The 16,851-nt window shown below is 39.6% G+C and overlaps 1 protein-coding gene across 1 annotated transcript; it reads left to right on the top strand.

Annotated features, from left to right (window-relative positions):
- The first annotated feature begins 278 nt into the window (after positions 1 to 278).
- Positions 279 to 12,071, top strand: LOC137626484 (uncharacterized). Its single transcript, XM_068357506.1, has 9 exons — positions 279 to 418; positions 2,360 to 2,605; positions 5,003 to 5,143; positions 6,338 to 6,514; positions 8,506 to 8,589; positions 8,837 to 8,953; positions 9,165 to 9,280; positions 10,473 to 10,649; positions 11,761 to 12,071. Exons 1-9 carry the CDS (start codon positions 367 to 369, stop codon positions 11,899 to 11,901), a joined length of 1,251 nt encoding a protein of 416 aa, XP_068213607.1. The 5' UTR covers positions 279 to 366; the 3' UTR covers positions 11,902 to 12,071.
- The last annotated feature ends 4,780 nt before the right edge of the window (positions 12,072 to 16,851 follow it).

The following is a 16,851-nucleotide window of genomic DNA, read 5'->3' as shown; positions in this document are numbered from 1 at the left end:
TTTAGGAATATTTTTACTAGTTTCAATAAATATATTTAGGAATAGTTTTATTTGTGTATCTTGAAATATATTAAGCAATGATTTTCTTTATGTTTCTGGAAATATATTAAGCAATGATTTTATTTATATTTCTGGATATATATTCAACAATCTTTTTATTTGTTTCAGGAAATATATTATAAACATTCCTACAGCAATCATCTAAATATATACTGTACCTTGATTTTGAAATATATAAGAAATATTTTTAAGGTGATAAAGACACTATTGGACGAAATACATAATAGAAAATAGTAAAAAAATCTAGAATAAAAATCTAGAAATTTTCTGGAGGAAGTTATAAGCCTATGTACCTAGACAAGCAAAATGGATAAAGTGAAATCTATGTTTGTAGTCGTCCTGTGGTGCTCAGTGTCAAGTAAGTATTGCATAATTCTAAGTATTAGATGTATATATTTTTTCCCCTGTGTGTAACACCGACAGCTTTTGCCGTCTTCCAACACGAGGTGTTTTTCTTCATTATCATAAGCAGTGTATATTTTTTCCTTGTGTAATATCGACATCGTTGCCGTCTTCCAACACGAGGCGGCCATCCTGATCATTAAAAGAAACTTATATTTTTTCCCGTGTGTAACACCGACATCTTTGCCGTCTTCCAACACGAGGCTGTTATTTTGATTATTAAAAGAAACGTATATTTTTTCCCTTGTGTGTAACACTGACGGCTTTGTCGTCTTCTAACATGAGGCGGTCATCCTTATTATTAAAAGAAACGTATATCTTTATCCATGTGTAACACTGACATCTTTGCCGTCTTCCAACACGAGGCGGTCATCCTGATTATTAAAAACGTATATTTTTTCCCTTGTGTGTAACACTGCCGTCTTCCAAGATGTGGTCAACCTGATTATTAAAAGAAATTTATATTTTTTCCCTTGTGTGTAACACCGCCGGCTTTGTCGTCTTCCAATATGTGGTCATCCTGATTATTAAAAAAAAATTTATACCCTTCCCTGTGAGTAACACTGAGAGTTTTGCCATCTTCCAGCCCGGGGCAAATCCCTACACCTACCCTCTTTTATAATACCGCCATTTTTACGTCCTACGCTATGAGATAGGGAACTTTAAATCCTTTTATAGCCCAGACCTGAAGGGAAGGATAGAAGTTCACATCTGTTAAGTCTCGGAATATAGAAGAATGAAGAGATTTCCAAAGACTTAACGATCATTTACACAGAAGCTGGCTGACAAGGAGACATAGAGGAAGTGGGGGAGTTCCAAAGCCTTTCTTTAACCCTTTTACCCCCAAAGGATGTACTGGTACGTTTCACAAAACTCATCCCTTTACCCCCATGGACGTACCGGTACGTCCTTGCAAAAAAATGCTATAAATTTTTTTTTTCATATTTTTGATAATTTTTTGAGAAAATTCAGGCATTTTCCAAGAGATTGAGACCAACCTGACCTCTCTATGACAAAAAATAAGGCTGTTAGAGCAATTTAAAAAAAAATATATATACCAGTACTGCAAAATGTGCTGGGAGAAAAATAACCCCCTGGGGGTAAAGGGTTGGAAAGTTCTAAATAGCCAGGGGGTAAAAGGGATAATGATCATTTAGACAGATGCTGGCTGACAAGGAGACATAGAGGAAGTGGGAGAGTTCCAAAGCCTCTTTTTAATCAAGTTAGTGAGATAGATCGGTTGTTACCTAAGAGAAGACAAATTTCAACCAATGATAGATCGGTAGATGCTGTGATTGGCTGGCTTGCTCTCCATTCTGGCCAATCACAGAACGCCATTTTAATATTCCACGCGTTTACGAGCCTCTGCTAGAGAAACATTCTTCTGTCTCTTCTCTAATCAGTAGGCCTAGTACTTAGTGCTCCTATACTCAATTCATTTTATAAGGAGGTACATTTGCACTGACTCGCATGGGTGCCCTTTTAGCTCAGAAAAGTATCCTATACCTGATTGGTTAGAATTACTTTATTCAACCAATCAGCTATTAGGAAACTTTTACGAGCAAAAACGGCACCCTTGCGAGCCGGTGCAAATGTACCTCCTTAACAGGAATTAGCTCGGAAAAGTGTCCTACTAGCTTATCGGTCAGAATTATTTTATTCAACCAATCAGTTATTAGGAAACTTTTCCGAGCTAAAAGGGCACCCCTGCGAGTCGGTGCAAATGTGCCTCCTTAAAAAAATTAAAATAGGCCTAGGGTGACCTCCTTCCATCTCTACATTAGATTATATTCCCTCCCTGTAAGACATACCTTCAACTTAATGAAATCTCTACACACTTTGTTGTCTCTACATTACAAAATGGGCAGTAACACTCACATTAACATTTTTCTAACAGTTCCTCGCGAGACGGCGGCATCAGGGTCGAAGATCGGCGTGGAGACGCATCACGACACGTGTTCCGACGAGAAAGCAGCCAATTCCACGACATGCGAAAGCCGACTCCGCTCCAGTTCTCGCGAGGTTGATGGGAGTCTCCAAGGTGACCTGGGGTCACTACGAGATGACCTGGGGTCACTACCAGAATGGCAGATCGAAAACGCCAGCAACCTGACTGACGATCACGATCGCGATGAGCGTCTGCGTAAGTGACGAAATATTGCAATGTGTTATTCATGCATTGAATAATAATGAATTATTAACAAACAAAACTCAAAAGATAGCACTAAAAAGAAACATAATCAGCACATTATTAATTTGGTAATTCTATACAATAGCACCGCCTCTAATAATTTTGATGCTGTTACTGTTTTTAGAATGATATATTGTTAATTTATTCTCATCATTTATTTATTTCCTTATTTCCTTTCCTCACTGGGCTATTTTTCCCTGTTGGAGCCCTTGGGCTTATAGCATCTTGCTTTTCCAACTAGGGTTGTAGCTTGGCTAGTAATAATAAAAATAATATATTTTTTTTCTTTTTTTTTTGATGAATTACTTAGTGCTTTACCTAAAGCTGACTTTTTTTTTTTTTTTTTTGAGGAAGAACATTATTTTTACCGTATTTGTTAACCTTTCCAATCATGGGGTACCCCCAATGGGAAACCAGGGATTTTTGGGTGGGGAATGTATTAAAAAGGGTCGGGGAATGAATTAAAGAATCCTTTCTAACATACGAATAATGGCACCTGTAAAATTAGCAATAAACAGGGCCACCAGCTAACCCAAACAAACTACCTAACCTAACCTAACCTAGTAGCCGTATCCTTACCTAGTGGGGAAGGGGCTTCGGCTGCCCTTGTGACCACCTCTTACACAGCTATATTAAATATATGACTCAATACCCAATGCATAAATTTCAATAACCTCATGAATAAATTCTTCCATCTTTTTAGTGTAAGGACGTAAATTTGATAACTTGCTGCCGGTGCTATTGTATAGAATTACCATTAATTTTAGTTGTCTCGTGTCATATATCAAAAAATTAAAAACTTAAAAAAATTTACTGATAATTTGGATCATGACATTTGAGATAAACAATTTTGTTTATTCAGGCCTTCAGTGGCTTCCAAAACAAGTCTTTAAATGTCACTAGAATAAGTCTTGATCATAAACATGAGCTTTATTTAGTTATGATAGCTAGTCTTTAAAAATAGCCCTAAAAGTCTTTAAAATTAGCTCTGAAAGTCTTTAAAATTAGCTCTGAAAGTCCTTAAAATTAGCCCAAAAAGTCTTTAAAAATAGCCGTAAAATTCCTTTAAATAACCCTAAAAGTCCTATAAATAGCCCTACAAGTCCTTAAAAATAGCCTTAAAAGTTCTTAAAATAGCCCTGTAAGTCCTTAAAAATAGCCATCAAAGTCCTTATGAATATCCCTAAAAGTACTTAAAATAGCCTTAAAAGTCTAGGATACCAACACAAGTATTTCATGATTACTAGCAAGTTTCATAAGTCCCAAAGTCTTTCATAACTATCAAAAGTCTTTTATACATACCAGAAAGTCTTACTTAACTACAAGGAAGTCTTTTATAACTAATAAGAAGTCTTATTTAACTATAATAAAGGCTTATTTAACTATAATAAAGTCTTATATAACTAGCAAAGTAAATCATTAATGGCACTCAAAAAATCTTCGGATGTGAAAAAAAGTCTTAAATTTTACCAGAAAAAAGGACTGAAATAACGAGTCTTAAACGTAAAAAAACTTGAATAGTAACAAGTCTTGAATAAGAATATAAAAGCTTAAATAGTAACAAAAGTCTTGAATAACAACAAAAAGACTTTAAGTCATTCAAACAAGGCTAACATAAATATGGGCCACAGATTTTGGGTTGAAGAAAAAGAACTTAGTTTTTAAGACTTTTATAAGCATAAAACGGATAAAAATGCATTGTATGCAAGCACGTTTTCAAGCATATTTGATTTCATTATCTATTGGATTAAATTATAATCGCAAATGTTAGATATTAATGTTAATAATGTGTAACTTTCATGTCTTGTGTCAGAAATCCAATGGTGCAAAATTGAAGACTCTCGTGTTGGCAAGATCTGTGTCACATAAATGAACCTCCAATTTAGCCATAAATTTTCGTTATATCTAGTTAAATCATATATATAAGGATAGTTTTACTTTTTATCTTTTATAAGAATACCTAATTTCTAGCTTAGTAATAATAGGATATATATGTAGATGAAAAATAAATATAACCAAGAGGCATTTGGCAACAATGCGCAAAAACGAATAAATATATGCAAGAGACATTTGGCAACAGCGCAAGGATAGTTTTCCTTTTTATCTTTAATAGGAATATCTCATTTCTAATCTAGTAATAATAGGATATATATGTAGATGAAAAATAAATATATGCAAGAGACATTTAGCATTAATGGGCAAAAAACGAATATATATAAGCATGAGATTTGGCAACAGCGCTAAAAAACGTAAACAACACCTTGGCCATATACCTCACCGCTCCCGTTGCTCTGATTAACGATGACCTCTCTCCTTCTTTCTCCCCCTTCCTTTTATCATCTCTTCCAGTCTTCTCCGTCATTCGCTTCGCTAACGGCGCTTGCACAAGCGGCGGAGAAATCGGCGCTTGCATGACGAAGTGGGAATGCGCAAGAATTGGAGGGTCGGTCATTGGCACCTGCGCCAAAGGATTCGGAACCTGCTGTTACAGTGAGTCCCGTGAGCCGGTCATCAGGGTTACCAGATTATTTCCACTGGACTATCATACATGAACCTTAAAGTTATCGTTTTTTAAACCAAAATTACCGTACACACTTTGAACAAGATTATTAAGGAGTAACATATATAGCTTATTTCAAGGTATTTTTAGTATAATTGCTTAATCAAACACACACACATACATTGTATATACCCAAGGTATGTATCGTACATCGTACCGGACCCAAAATAATCGTACATGTACGATAATTATCGTACGAATGGCACCCCTGTCATGACCAGAGTTGCCAGGTTTTATAATGAGAAAAGGCCAACTTCTAATCAACAGAAGCTTTAAAAGGTCAACCCATTAATAGAAAAAGGTCAAAAATATAGTATTTAAAGTCCACCTTTTTCATGATATTACTAAAGGCCAACTAATTTTTCAAAAAAAGGCCAAAATTGAGTTGTTTTGGCCGGAAAAAAGGCTAAACTGGCAACCCTAGTCATGACGATTGGCTAATGAGTCTGCTCGTTATTATTAAACTCTTTTATTTCTGTTTTTTTGTTTGATATTTAATTTCTAAGAAGCTCAATTCATGAACCAACGTTATTTTCATGATTGAAATATTTATCTTATTAGTTTTCCTGGTGATTTATATAAATTAATTGGTTATCACTGTTTTAATTAAATTCTCTACCTCTCTCTAAATCAGCAACAGGCTTTAATCTGTAATGAGCTAACCATTTGAATAATTACTTGAAATCTAAATAAAATATGCTATGTTGTGACTGCTATATTAATATATATGACTATGTTTTAATATTATGGTATATTAAGTCATTCATGCTATGTTAAGATGATACTATGATACCTAGCTATGATATGCTAAAAGTAAAAGGTTTGGTATATCCAGTTTATTGAGCCATGTTAAGAAAGGCTACTTTATCCAGCTACTAAGAGACTGTGTAACTATGTTAACAGATTATATTGTCCTATGCTTAGCTATATATTCCTGTTTCACCCAGGCAAAGCATAGTTGAGCCTCATTATAACATTTCCAGTTGCCCTAGGGGAATTAAGGCTTGTTGCAAGTTCTAGTAATATTCTACTAAGCTAAACGCTGTTCCTTGGGTCAACCCTACTTCGATATCCCCTCTGAGGTCCACCTCAGACAGGCACTACCCCTTTTCCCTGTTCCGCAGAAGCGATCACGTGCGGTGGGTCATCCTCGAGCAACTGCACGTACCTGGTGAGCCCCAACTACCCGGGGTCGTACAACGAAGCTCGTTCCTGTTCCATGAGCATCACCCGAGGCTCCGGCATATGCCAGCTACGCCTCGACTTCAAGGAGTTCACGAGCAGCCAGCCCGATGACTTCGGTAAGTTTTACTTCTTTCATTACTACTACAGGTGGGTCTTCGATCTCACACCTTTAGGCGTAAAGTTGCAATGGTTGTTTTCTATTTTCTTTATGTAGACTTTACCCTAGACTTACTTGTCTGAGTTTTAAATATCACTTCCTTTTTCTACTGTAGGCCTACAGATTTTGATCATCTCTTGAAATATCTTCAAACTTCTTACTTATTTCAGTTTGTTCGGTATTCGTTAAACAGGCTTATGAAAAGACGAATGTTTGAAAAGAGATGTATTCTCTAGATCACTGAGGCAGTCTGCCAAACACAGATTTTAAATTCAGCGGCCCAACGGCCGTAGGCATGACGTAATGAAGATGTCACTAAAATAACAGAAAATGGAATTGATTATAAGTTAAGCTAAAGTAATATACAATCTCTCTCTCTCTCTCTCTCTCTCTCTCTCTCTCTCTCTCTCTCTCTCTCTCTCTCTCTCTCTCTCTCTTTCCTTGTGGGGATAGGGAACCTCTAGGCCATACGTAGACGGTGCCGTTCACCGACTATTACTTTCCTTCTATTGTCAGGCTTTGGAATTCTCTTCCGACTTCCTTGTTCCTCCATGAAGAGGCAGGAAGACTGATAGTATCCTTTGGTAACCAGCCCACAATGCATCTCTGTTTCCTTTTCCTACAAAGGGGGTTTGGCCGGCTATGTGATGGGATCGGTACGTCAGCTTCCTTTCGATCTGGATGAAAAAGGGCATTTGATTGCCCATTCCATCGGACTCTTACTTATTTTTTATTATAGATATTGACACAATTTTATGACTTTCAATAATACATATAAAAGTTACAATTTTTAAAAGGGGGAAAACATATAATGCTCGATGAGATACCCCCATTAGAGTATTGTGGGTGCTTTGACTGGCCAGATAGTACTACACTCTATCCCCTCTGGTTACGGCTCATTTTTCCCTTGCCTACACGCACCGAACAGTCTGGCCTATTCTTTACGTATTCTCCTCTGTCCTCAAACACCCGACAACACTGAGATTACCAGACAATTCTTCTTCGTTCAAGGGGTTAACTACCGCACTGTAATTGTTCAGTGTAGAAGAGACTCTTTAGCTATGGTAAGCAGATCTTCTAGGAGGACACTCCAAAATCAAACCATTGTTCTCTAGTCTTGGATAGTGTCATAGCCTCTGTACCCTGGTCTTTCACTGTCTTGGGTTAGAGATCTCTTGCTTGAAGATACACTCTAGCACTCCATTCTACCTGTTTCCTTATTTCTTTTCCTCACTGGGCTATTTTCCCTGTTGGAGCTCTTGATCGTTTAGCATCCTGCTTTTCCAAACATGGTTGTGGCTTAGCTAATAATAATAATCATAATATTAATAATAATAATAATAATAATAATAATAATAATAATAATAATAATAATAATAATAATTTAGGGTATGTTTATGTCTTTATATGTGTTGCATGCCTCTGTTTACCTAAGCGGGGAATTGCGTACCTGGACGTCAGTCGATTGTTGCTGGTAGGGGAAATAAATGGAAAATCGCAGGCTAGTAGTACTCAGTAGCCTACTTTGTCAAATCACATGTAAAAAAATTCATTCATAATTTTATACATATGTGATGTTAGATCCCATATTACTATAGTCCATTTCTTTTAGCGAGGCAGATTTGCACCGACTCGCAGCGGTGCCCTTTTAGCTCAGAAATGTTTCCTGATCGCTGATTGGTTGGACGAGATAATTCTAACCAATCAGCGATCAGGAAACTTTTCCGAGCTAAAAGGGCACCGCTGAGATTTGCACCGACTCGCAGCGGTGCCCTTTTAGCTCGGAAAAGTTTCCTGATCGCTGATTGGTTGGACGAGATAATTCTAACCAATCAGCGATCAGGAAACTTTTCCGAGCTAAAAGGGCACCGCTGCGAGTCGGTGCAAATCTGCCTCGATAAAAGAAATGGACTATAGTTTCATGACTCAATGATTCTCTCGTCTCCATAGGTGTTTGCAACGAGGACAGATTCACCGTCAACGAAGAAAGGAAGTTTACGTTCCTGTGTGGTAATGCTCCAACTGACTGGCATTGTGAGTATATCCACATTAATGTTAAATGTTTTAAAAACTTACTTATAAAAATCCTCAAAAGCAAGTTTAACCGTTCCGCTCAGTTTTACACTGTTGTAGATTAAGTTAATATAGGTCGTGCTATTCAATTTAGGTTAGGTTAGGCTTTGTCAATTTTAAACTGGATTGATATTGAATCAATGAAACTAATTTCTATGAAAAGTCAATGTCAAAATATTAGCTTATATCATTATTATTATTTTTGCAGTTTATCTGGACGTTAACGGAAAGTCAAACCCAACGGTATTCAACTTCGACACGTCATCTGTGTCGTTTGACAGAAAGTTCAAGATTAAAGTCACAATGATCGAGTGTTCGAAAAAGAGTGAGTATTTGCACATTAGTGTGACATATTGTGATCTCTGGTGTCCTAAAGGCTTACTTGTGTATATTATGGGCCTCACTGAAACCCGTTCAATTCGTGTCGCGATCTCTTGAGTATGTATGAGAAGCAGACTAGAACCCGTTTGATTCTTGTACATTTAGTTACATTTGTAACACTTCCCAACAATTTCCTTTTTCTCGTGTGATTCCAGTACCGGGAGGCTGCGGGCAGTACTACACGGGTGCGTCCGGTTCCTTCGCCAGCTTCAACTACGGCGGGCCGTACCTGGCTGGCCTGGACTACGGCATATGCTTCAGGAAGGAGAAGGTAAGATGGTAGTCCTCAGACTGCATGGTTCAGCAACTGTTTCTCTAGCATTCTCTTTCACCTTCTATTTTGTTTTTCTGGAATTTATAGTTCTATCCCTCTTATCCCCTTTATTTTTTCTTGTTTTCTGTAGGCCTAGGCTTGATATGGAGAGATGACATGCTGTCTCATTAGCCTCTGTGTTTAAAGAAGCCATTAAGGCACGTGTTGTCCCGCGACAGAATATGAGCAACGTTATAGTTGGCATAAACTGTATTGGCGGGAGCTTACGATTTTAAACCAGATCACAGCACTTGTATGAGTAGTTTTGCTCTATCGCCACACCTCCTGAAATTGACAAAGACCATGAACAGTCATAGTATGCATTGTCTTCTCTTTGTCTCGACACCCTTTGACATTGTCGACCAAATATTTTCGTTTGAGCAAACTAGAACCATTCTACTTTTGTAATGGTGATTCCATCCCCACTTCCATAGTTTCCTGACTCTCCACTGCATTTCCAGACTTTTATCTCCAATAGCAACAATGTTCAAGTCACTCAAGTGCCACTCGAGAACTGTCGCCCAATACTGTACGAGCATCAGACGAACAAGGCGTACTCCTTAAAATTGTGGAACGCCGCCAACTCCCAAAATATTCGGATTCCCGGCTCCTGTGGGCGCGATTCACCGTCCAGACATAGTAGCTAGGCTAATCTACTGGACTATAGTTGTTTAACGCAAAGCAGTTGATTTCTCAATACCTAATTTACTTATTTGATAAGTTGTTATTTGTGCGGAAATGTCATCTTTCCTCTCAACAGGAGATTAACCCAGGGAAAGTTTAGCTACTGTAAAGGATTTGGAATTGTCCATTGATTTAAATTCGGCACAGTGGGACATAATCTTAAATTATTCTCATCATCATTATCCTCATCATTAGCCATTGCCAGTTCACTGTAGAACAAAGGCCTCAGATATGTCTTTCCACTTGTGTCTGTTTATGCCAGTTTATAGCAGCAAATCTTCTTAGTCTTCTCATTCTTCCCCTGCTTCATTTGCAATATCTAGGGACCCATTCTGTTATTCTTAATGTCCGTCTGTTATCTGTTATTTTCATTATATCTTCATATGCGCTCTTTATTTGTAAAGAAAAACAAATGAAATAGATTTGCTAGAAACGGAAGGTAATTCCCAGCCCTCTTTTCATGCAGAATCTATGTACGACCACACTGACTACCCTCGGATACTCTTTCACCAACTGTCCGGACTTATACAAGCTACCAGTTGGAGCGTCAAATGGCAACCTCATGCTACAGCCAAGTGCAGAAAACTTGTACTGCCAGACCGACGTAAACAATCCTTTCTTTGCAACTGTCAACAAAGTGCCGGTAAGATGAACGTCAAGTTTGTTGATAAGTGACAATTCCTAGCTAGAAGGATGATACCTTAGGGAATGACCACATTTCCATATGATCAGTGCCCAAACCCCCTCTACAGAAAGGGCCAGGTAATGGCTGCTGAAGACTGCAGATAGCCGTATAGGCTTCCCCGAACGTCCATTCGTAGCTCACAAGGATGGCGAGGTTACAGACAACACAAGAAAATATCGAGTTTGAGCGGGACTCGAATCCCAGTCCAGCGATCACCAGGCAGGGAAGTTTCCGATAGGCCACCACAACCACTTGTATGTCACCGCTGCTGAAGAATATTAGTCTTTGAAACGAAATAATCAGATGAGTAAAGGTTCGCTGGTTAACTTACGTGGATATCGTTAGTCGAGCAACTCACATGCTCTAAATTGTACCCGTAGAGATCCCCATATCGCCAATGATTAGTTTCCCCAGTCCAAGTACTGAACAATTTAACCTAACTTATGTAAATTCCGCTGAATCGTCGTGTACGTAGAATGTTGCATTTGCAAATTTGATAGTTTCACGAGGCACTTCCTACAGTAAATTCCGCTGAATCGACATGTACGTAGAATGTTGCATTTGCAAATTTGATAGTTCTGTCTCCATCTGTGTTGTTGAGAGAGCATCTCTTTAGTGTATCAAGTTTCCGGTGGTATCAGTCCTTCTTGGTGATTGCCGACCGGGGTTCGAGTCTCGCTCAAACTCGACAGTTTCTTGTAGTGTCTACGACCTCAATATCCTTGTGAGCTAAAGATGGGGAGTTTGGGGGAGCTTGCTGAGTCATCAGCAACCACTAGTTGGCCCTCCTTGGTCTTAGGTTAATGGAGAGGGGCTTGCGCACTGATCATATGTATATATTGTCAGTCTGGTCAGTCTCTAGGGAATTGTCCTGCTAGCCAGGCCTATGGCACTGTTCCTTGCCTCTGCCTTCTATGAGTGACCTTTAAACTGTTAATAAGTATACTTTTAAAAGATCAGGTTATCATTCAGTGCCGTAAGTGTTCAAGGAAGCGCGTTCTCGTGCACCTATGGTTATTGTTGTTGTTGTTGTAGTTAATATCTAATAGATTCATTCACTCTCTTCCAGTCCCCTATCACCACTCTGACGAATGGACCACTCACCATCTGGCATCACACTAACACCGACGCCATTCCAAATTTCTTCAGCAATGCCAACTGCCGATCGTGTGCCGGATTTTACCAGATGTACAGTCACAATCCATGTTGATGTAGTAATGCAGTCTACATACTCCATCTGTTTGTAGATCTTTCTTTAGTTCTGTGTCTCATATTTTGGAAATCATATAATAAGCTCTTCTAAGAATTTAATAGGATAAGTTATTTTCTTCATCTGTCATTCATGGTACTGTTAACCCTTTAAGATCGTGTTGACCTAAACTAATCTCATGGTTAGAAAATTATTGGCTGATTTCAATGTCTAAATTACCATTTTCTAATGTTCTACAATCAAGTGGAAGTAATCATCATGCTGTAGTAATTGAATTGAGAGCAAGCCATAAAAGAAAAGCATTGCTGTTTTCATAAACAATTAGACAAATTACCTTTTTGATATCGAAAGGTAATAAAGTCAACCAAAACGTAAGCAAATGGTGAAGTAATGAGAACTAAATCCACCTCTTAGAAGACAGAAGATTACATGTCAGGAAGAAAAGTAGCGCGTCAATGGCAGGAAAGAATGATGTTGCCTATAGCCGCCGCAGAGATTCCGGGTGAAATAAGCCCCTCCCCTGATGACATCTTAGCCAATCACGTTGTCTCCCAGAAAAATAAGCCCCTCCCCTGATGACATCTTATCCAATCACGTTGATTCCCAGAAAAATAAGCCCCTCCCATGATGACATCTTAGCCAATAATGTTATCTCCCTGCAAAATAAGCCCCTCCCCTGATGACATCTTACCCAATCACGTTGTCTCCCAGCAAAATAAGCCCCTCCCCTGATGACATCTTACCCAATCACGTTGTCTCCCAGGAAAATAAGCCCCTCCCCTGATGACATCTTAGCCAATCACGTTGACTCCCAAAAAAATAAGCCCCTCCCCTGATGACATCTTACCCAATCACATTGTCTCCCATTGAAGTAAGCCCCACACCCTGATGACATTTTAGCCAATCACGTTGGCTCCCACGATAGCAGTGGCTATGACATCATCATGGGGTGGTGCTTATTTCGCCCAGAATCTCTGCGGCAACTATAGTGGGCGTTACCACACCACCCGATTGCGACGGGAACTCTCCCTCGGCGTTCAAGGGAACAGCTGCCTATAAATTACCCGTAGAACTGAGGTGGGAAAGTGGACTGAGGGAAGAGGCAAGACCTACCTTGTAATGCAAATCTTCTCAGCATTTCCAGATGATTTTGATATTTTTGCTTAGGCAGTGATTTCTTGGTATAACTAAAGGTTTTAGAAGTGCAGGTCAAGGTCATTGCGCAGTAGTTGCTGTGAGTGATGGTAAGGTTTTAAAGTAAATAAGAGGCATAGTGTGGATTTATGGGACCAGACTAGAGCCAAATAAGTTAGAAACTAAATAATTAAACCCTTGATTTTCTTCTGGATGCTTTCACAAGTTTAATGGTACTTTTTTTAATCCCTAAGTGGCAAGTAGTTTGTTTGGAGTTTTTCCGCCCTTGTACACATACATGCTACTGACTTGGAGTAGTTAAATGATTGTCATCGTGAAATACATTCGGAAGGACAGATGCCCAAATGACGGTGAAGGATAAAACTTGAAGACAAGAGAAAGACAATCTCCCGGAGAGTCAACGTGCGCTGGATGTTGAAGACCAATATAACCGAGTCGCCCAGGCGACAAGTAGAGTTAGCGGCAAGCTGAGATAAGGTGAAAAGCTGAGTTGACCAGGGGAAAAGTTGAGTTAATCAGTCGACGAGCAGAGTTGAGCAGGCAATAAACTGAACTGACCAGGCGAACGGCTTGAATCAGTCGACGAGCAGAGTTGAGCAGGCAATACACTGAACTGACCAGGCGAACGGCTTGAATCAGTCGACGAGCAGAGTTGAGCAGGCAATACACTGAACTGACCAGGCGAACGGCTTGAATCAGTCGACGAGCAGAGTTGAGCAGGCAATAAACTGAACTGACCAGGCGAACGGCTTGAATCAGTCGACGAGCAGAGTTGAGCAGGCAATAAACTGAACTGACCAGGCGAACGGCTTGAATCAGTCGACGGGCAGAGTTAAGCAGGCAATAAACTGAACCGACCAGGCGAACGGCTTGAATCAGTCGACGGGCAGAGTTGAGCAGGCAATAAACTGAACCGACCAGGCGAACGGCTTGAATCAGTCGACGGGAAGAGTTGAGTAGGCAATAAACTGAACTGACCAGGCGAACGGCTTGAATCAGTCGACGAGCAGAGTTGAGCAGGCAATAAACTGAACTGACCAGGCGAACGACAAGCCGATTGATATGAAGTGATTTGTTGTGGTTGACAGCAACAACCAGGTGCCAGTAGTTTGATAGAGTTGAGTGTTAAAATGATTTTGATCTTTAGTTAAGAGTCTAAATATTCAGAAACTGATTGCTTGTATTTGGTAACAATATTTGTGTAATTCCGCTCAAGGGAAGCCTCCTATACGAAAACTGCTCGCTTAAATGCACTAAATGAACTTATCCACTTGTTTTCTTCTTAACTCTTAGGAGCCTGAATCTACAATCTTTGCTCTGGGAGCTTTAAGATTCAAGTCTGACGCTTCTCTAAGAGTCATTTAAATTGAATAGAATATATTTGATTATTTACTGAGTTTAGGCACAGAGGTCTCGCATACACGACTTTGTACGTATTCTAGCTGAATGTTGGTAGCATGTTTATTCTTTGTCTTTGCACTTTGGTACCATAAAAATATAAACATAAGTTTGAAAGAATGCTTCTCACATATGAAACTTCTGCAGAAATAAAATAATTTGACATAATTTTAGTTTTTTCATATACATAACTATTCCTTAGTCTGTATTCTACTATAGCAAATCACTATAGTCCATTTCTTTTAGCGACGCAGATTTGCACCGACTCGCGGCGGTGACCTTTTAGCTCGGAAAAGTTTCCTGATCGCTGATTGGTTAGAATTATCTCGTCCAACCAATCAGCGATCAGGAAACTTTTCCCTTTTAGCTCGGAAAAGTTTCCTGATCGCTGATTGGTTAGAATTATCTCGTCCAACCAATCAGCGATCAGGAAACTTTTCCCTTTTAGCTCGGAAAAGTTTCCTGGTCGCTGATTGGTTAGAATTATCTCGTCCAACCAATCAGCGATCAGGAAACTTTTCCCTTTTAGCTCGGAAAAGTTTCCTGGTCGCTGATTGGTTAGAATTATCTTGTCCAACCAATCAGCGATCAGGAAACTTTTCCCTTCTAGCTCGGAAAAGTTTCCTGATCGCTGATCGATTTGAATTATCTCGTCCAACCAATCAGCGATCAGGAAACTTTTCCCTTTTAGCTCGGAAAAGTTTCCTGATCGCTGATTGGTTAGAATTATCTCGTCCAACCAATCAGCGATCCGGAAACTTTTCCGAGCTAAAAGGGCACCGCTGCGAGTCGGTGCAAATATGCATCGCTAAAGGAAATGGACTATAGGTAGTAAGTTTACTGAATCATCAGCCACCCATCGAGATACTACTGCCAGAGAGTTATTGGGTCCTCTGACTGACCAGACACTGGATCCTTCTCTGGTTACAGCTTCTTTTCCCTTTGCCTAAACATACACCAAATAATCTGGCCTATTCTCTCCACGTTCTCCTGTCCTAACATACACCGAATAACCTGGCCTATTCTCTCCACGTTCTCCTGTCCTAACATACACCGAATAATCTGGCCTATTCTTTCCACGTTCTCCTCTGTCCTCATACGCCTGCTAACACTTAGATGACATGAGTGAAAAATTCTACTTCACTCAAGATGTTGACTATCGCGCTGTGATTGTCCAGTGGTTACTTTCCGCACGGTAAGGTTAAAGAGACTTTAGCTATGGTAAGTAGCTCTTCAAGGAGGACACTCCAAAATCAAACCATTGTTCTCTAGTCTTGGGTAGTGCTATAACCTCTGTACCATGGTCTTCCATTGTTTTGAGTTAGAGTTCTCTTGGTTGAGGGTACACTCGAGCATGCTATTCTATCTGTTTCCTTATTTCCTTTCCTCACGGGGCTATTTTCCCTGTTGGAGGCTCTATAGGGCTAATAGCATCCTGCTTTTTCAACTAAAGTTGTAGCTTAGCTAGTAATAATAATAATAATAATAATAATAATAATAACACCTTAGCAGATTTGGGAACTCATTATTCCACTATCTTCCCTGGCCAATGAACCAGCCAATATGTACAAAATGATGACTTTGACATCAGCCATCTGAGAGTAAAGTAGTTTTAGTGAGAACACTGCTTCACCTTTCTAGACTCCCATGGAACTAAGAAAAGTGTATTAATAAATGCAAGATGGAAAACTGAATGTAGGGAAAGAGAGTGGACAGCCAGGTAGCATGAGAACTAAACGACCCAACGTTCTCCGGAGACCTCACCATGTCGCAATGCTCTTCTGTTTCCAATTCCTTGTACCATTCTCGTATCATAATTAATCAAATTAAATGCTACATCTACATGCTGTCTGAGAGACGTCTGCTCTTAGGGTTGAGGTGGCCTATGCGGTGACGTCCTGACTGGGGAACGCCAGACTAGAGTTCGAGTCCCGCTCAAATTCGATAGTTTCTAAAATGACTGCCGTGTCTCTCCTCGGACAGCATCCATAACGTTTAAAGCGCTTCCAGAAGACTATAATTACTAACAGATCTTCCCTCTGACAGCATCTATTCTTTGGTCGGTGCAACCTCACCATCTTTATGAGCTAAGGAGTAGGGGTTTAGGGGAGCCTATAGGTCTATTTTCTGAGTCAACAGCAGCCATTGCCTGTCCCTTCTTGCTCCTAGCTTTAATGGAGAAAGGGTTTGGGCACTGATCATATGTATGTATGTTCAGTCTCTAGGGCATTGTCCTGCTTGATAGGGCAATGTCCCTGTCCCTTGCCCCTGCCATTCATGAGTGGCCTCTAAACCTTTAAACTAGGAGATGCGAATGTGGGACTCGTAGATCGGGACAGTGTTTTGTTAGTAAAAAACCGTTAAAGTTTCAAATTTCTGGCGCTCATTTGACTGGTT

The sequence above is a fragment of the Palaemon carinicauda genome, chromosome 34 (genome assembly GCF_036898095.1).
Source record: "Palaemon carinicauda isolate YSFRI2023 chromosome 34, ASM3689809v2, whole genome shotgun sequence".
Lineage (NCBI taxonomy): Eukaryota > Metazoa > Arthropoda > Malacostraca > Decapoda > Palaemonidae > Palaemon > Palaemon carinicauda.
The sequence above is the reverse complement of the archived record's forward strand: the minus strand, read 5'-3'. Positions and strand labels throughout refer to the sequence as shown.

Bases quoted from the DNA above. Each gene is read 5' to 3' on its own strand.
- LOC137626484 (XM_068357506.1), top strand. From the start codon at position 367: ATGGATAAAGTGAAATCTATGTTTGTAGTCGTCCTGTGGTGCTCAGTG. The intron at 2,606-5,002 runs GTAAGTGACGAA...CATCTCTTCCAG, and splicing joins CGATCGCGATGAGCGTCTGC to TCTTCTCCGTCATTCGCTTC. The intron at 5,144-6,337 runs GTGAGTCCCGTG...CCTGTTCCGCAG, and splicing joins ATTCGGAACCTGCTGTTACA to AAGCGATCACGTGCGGTGGG.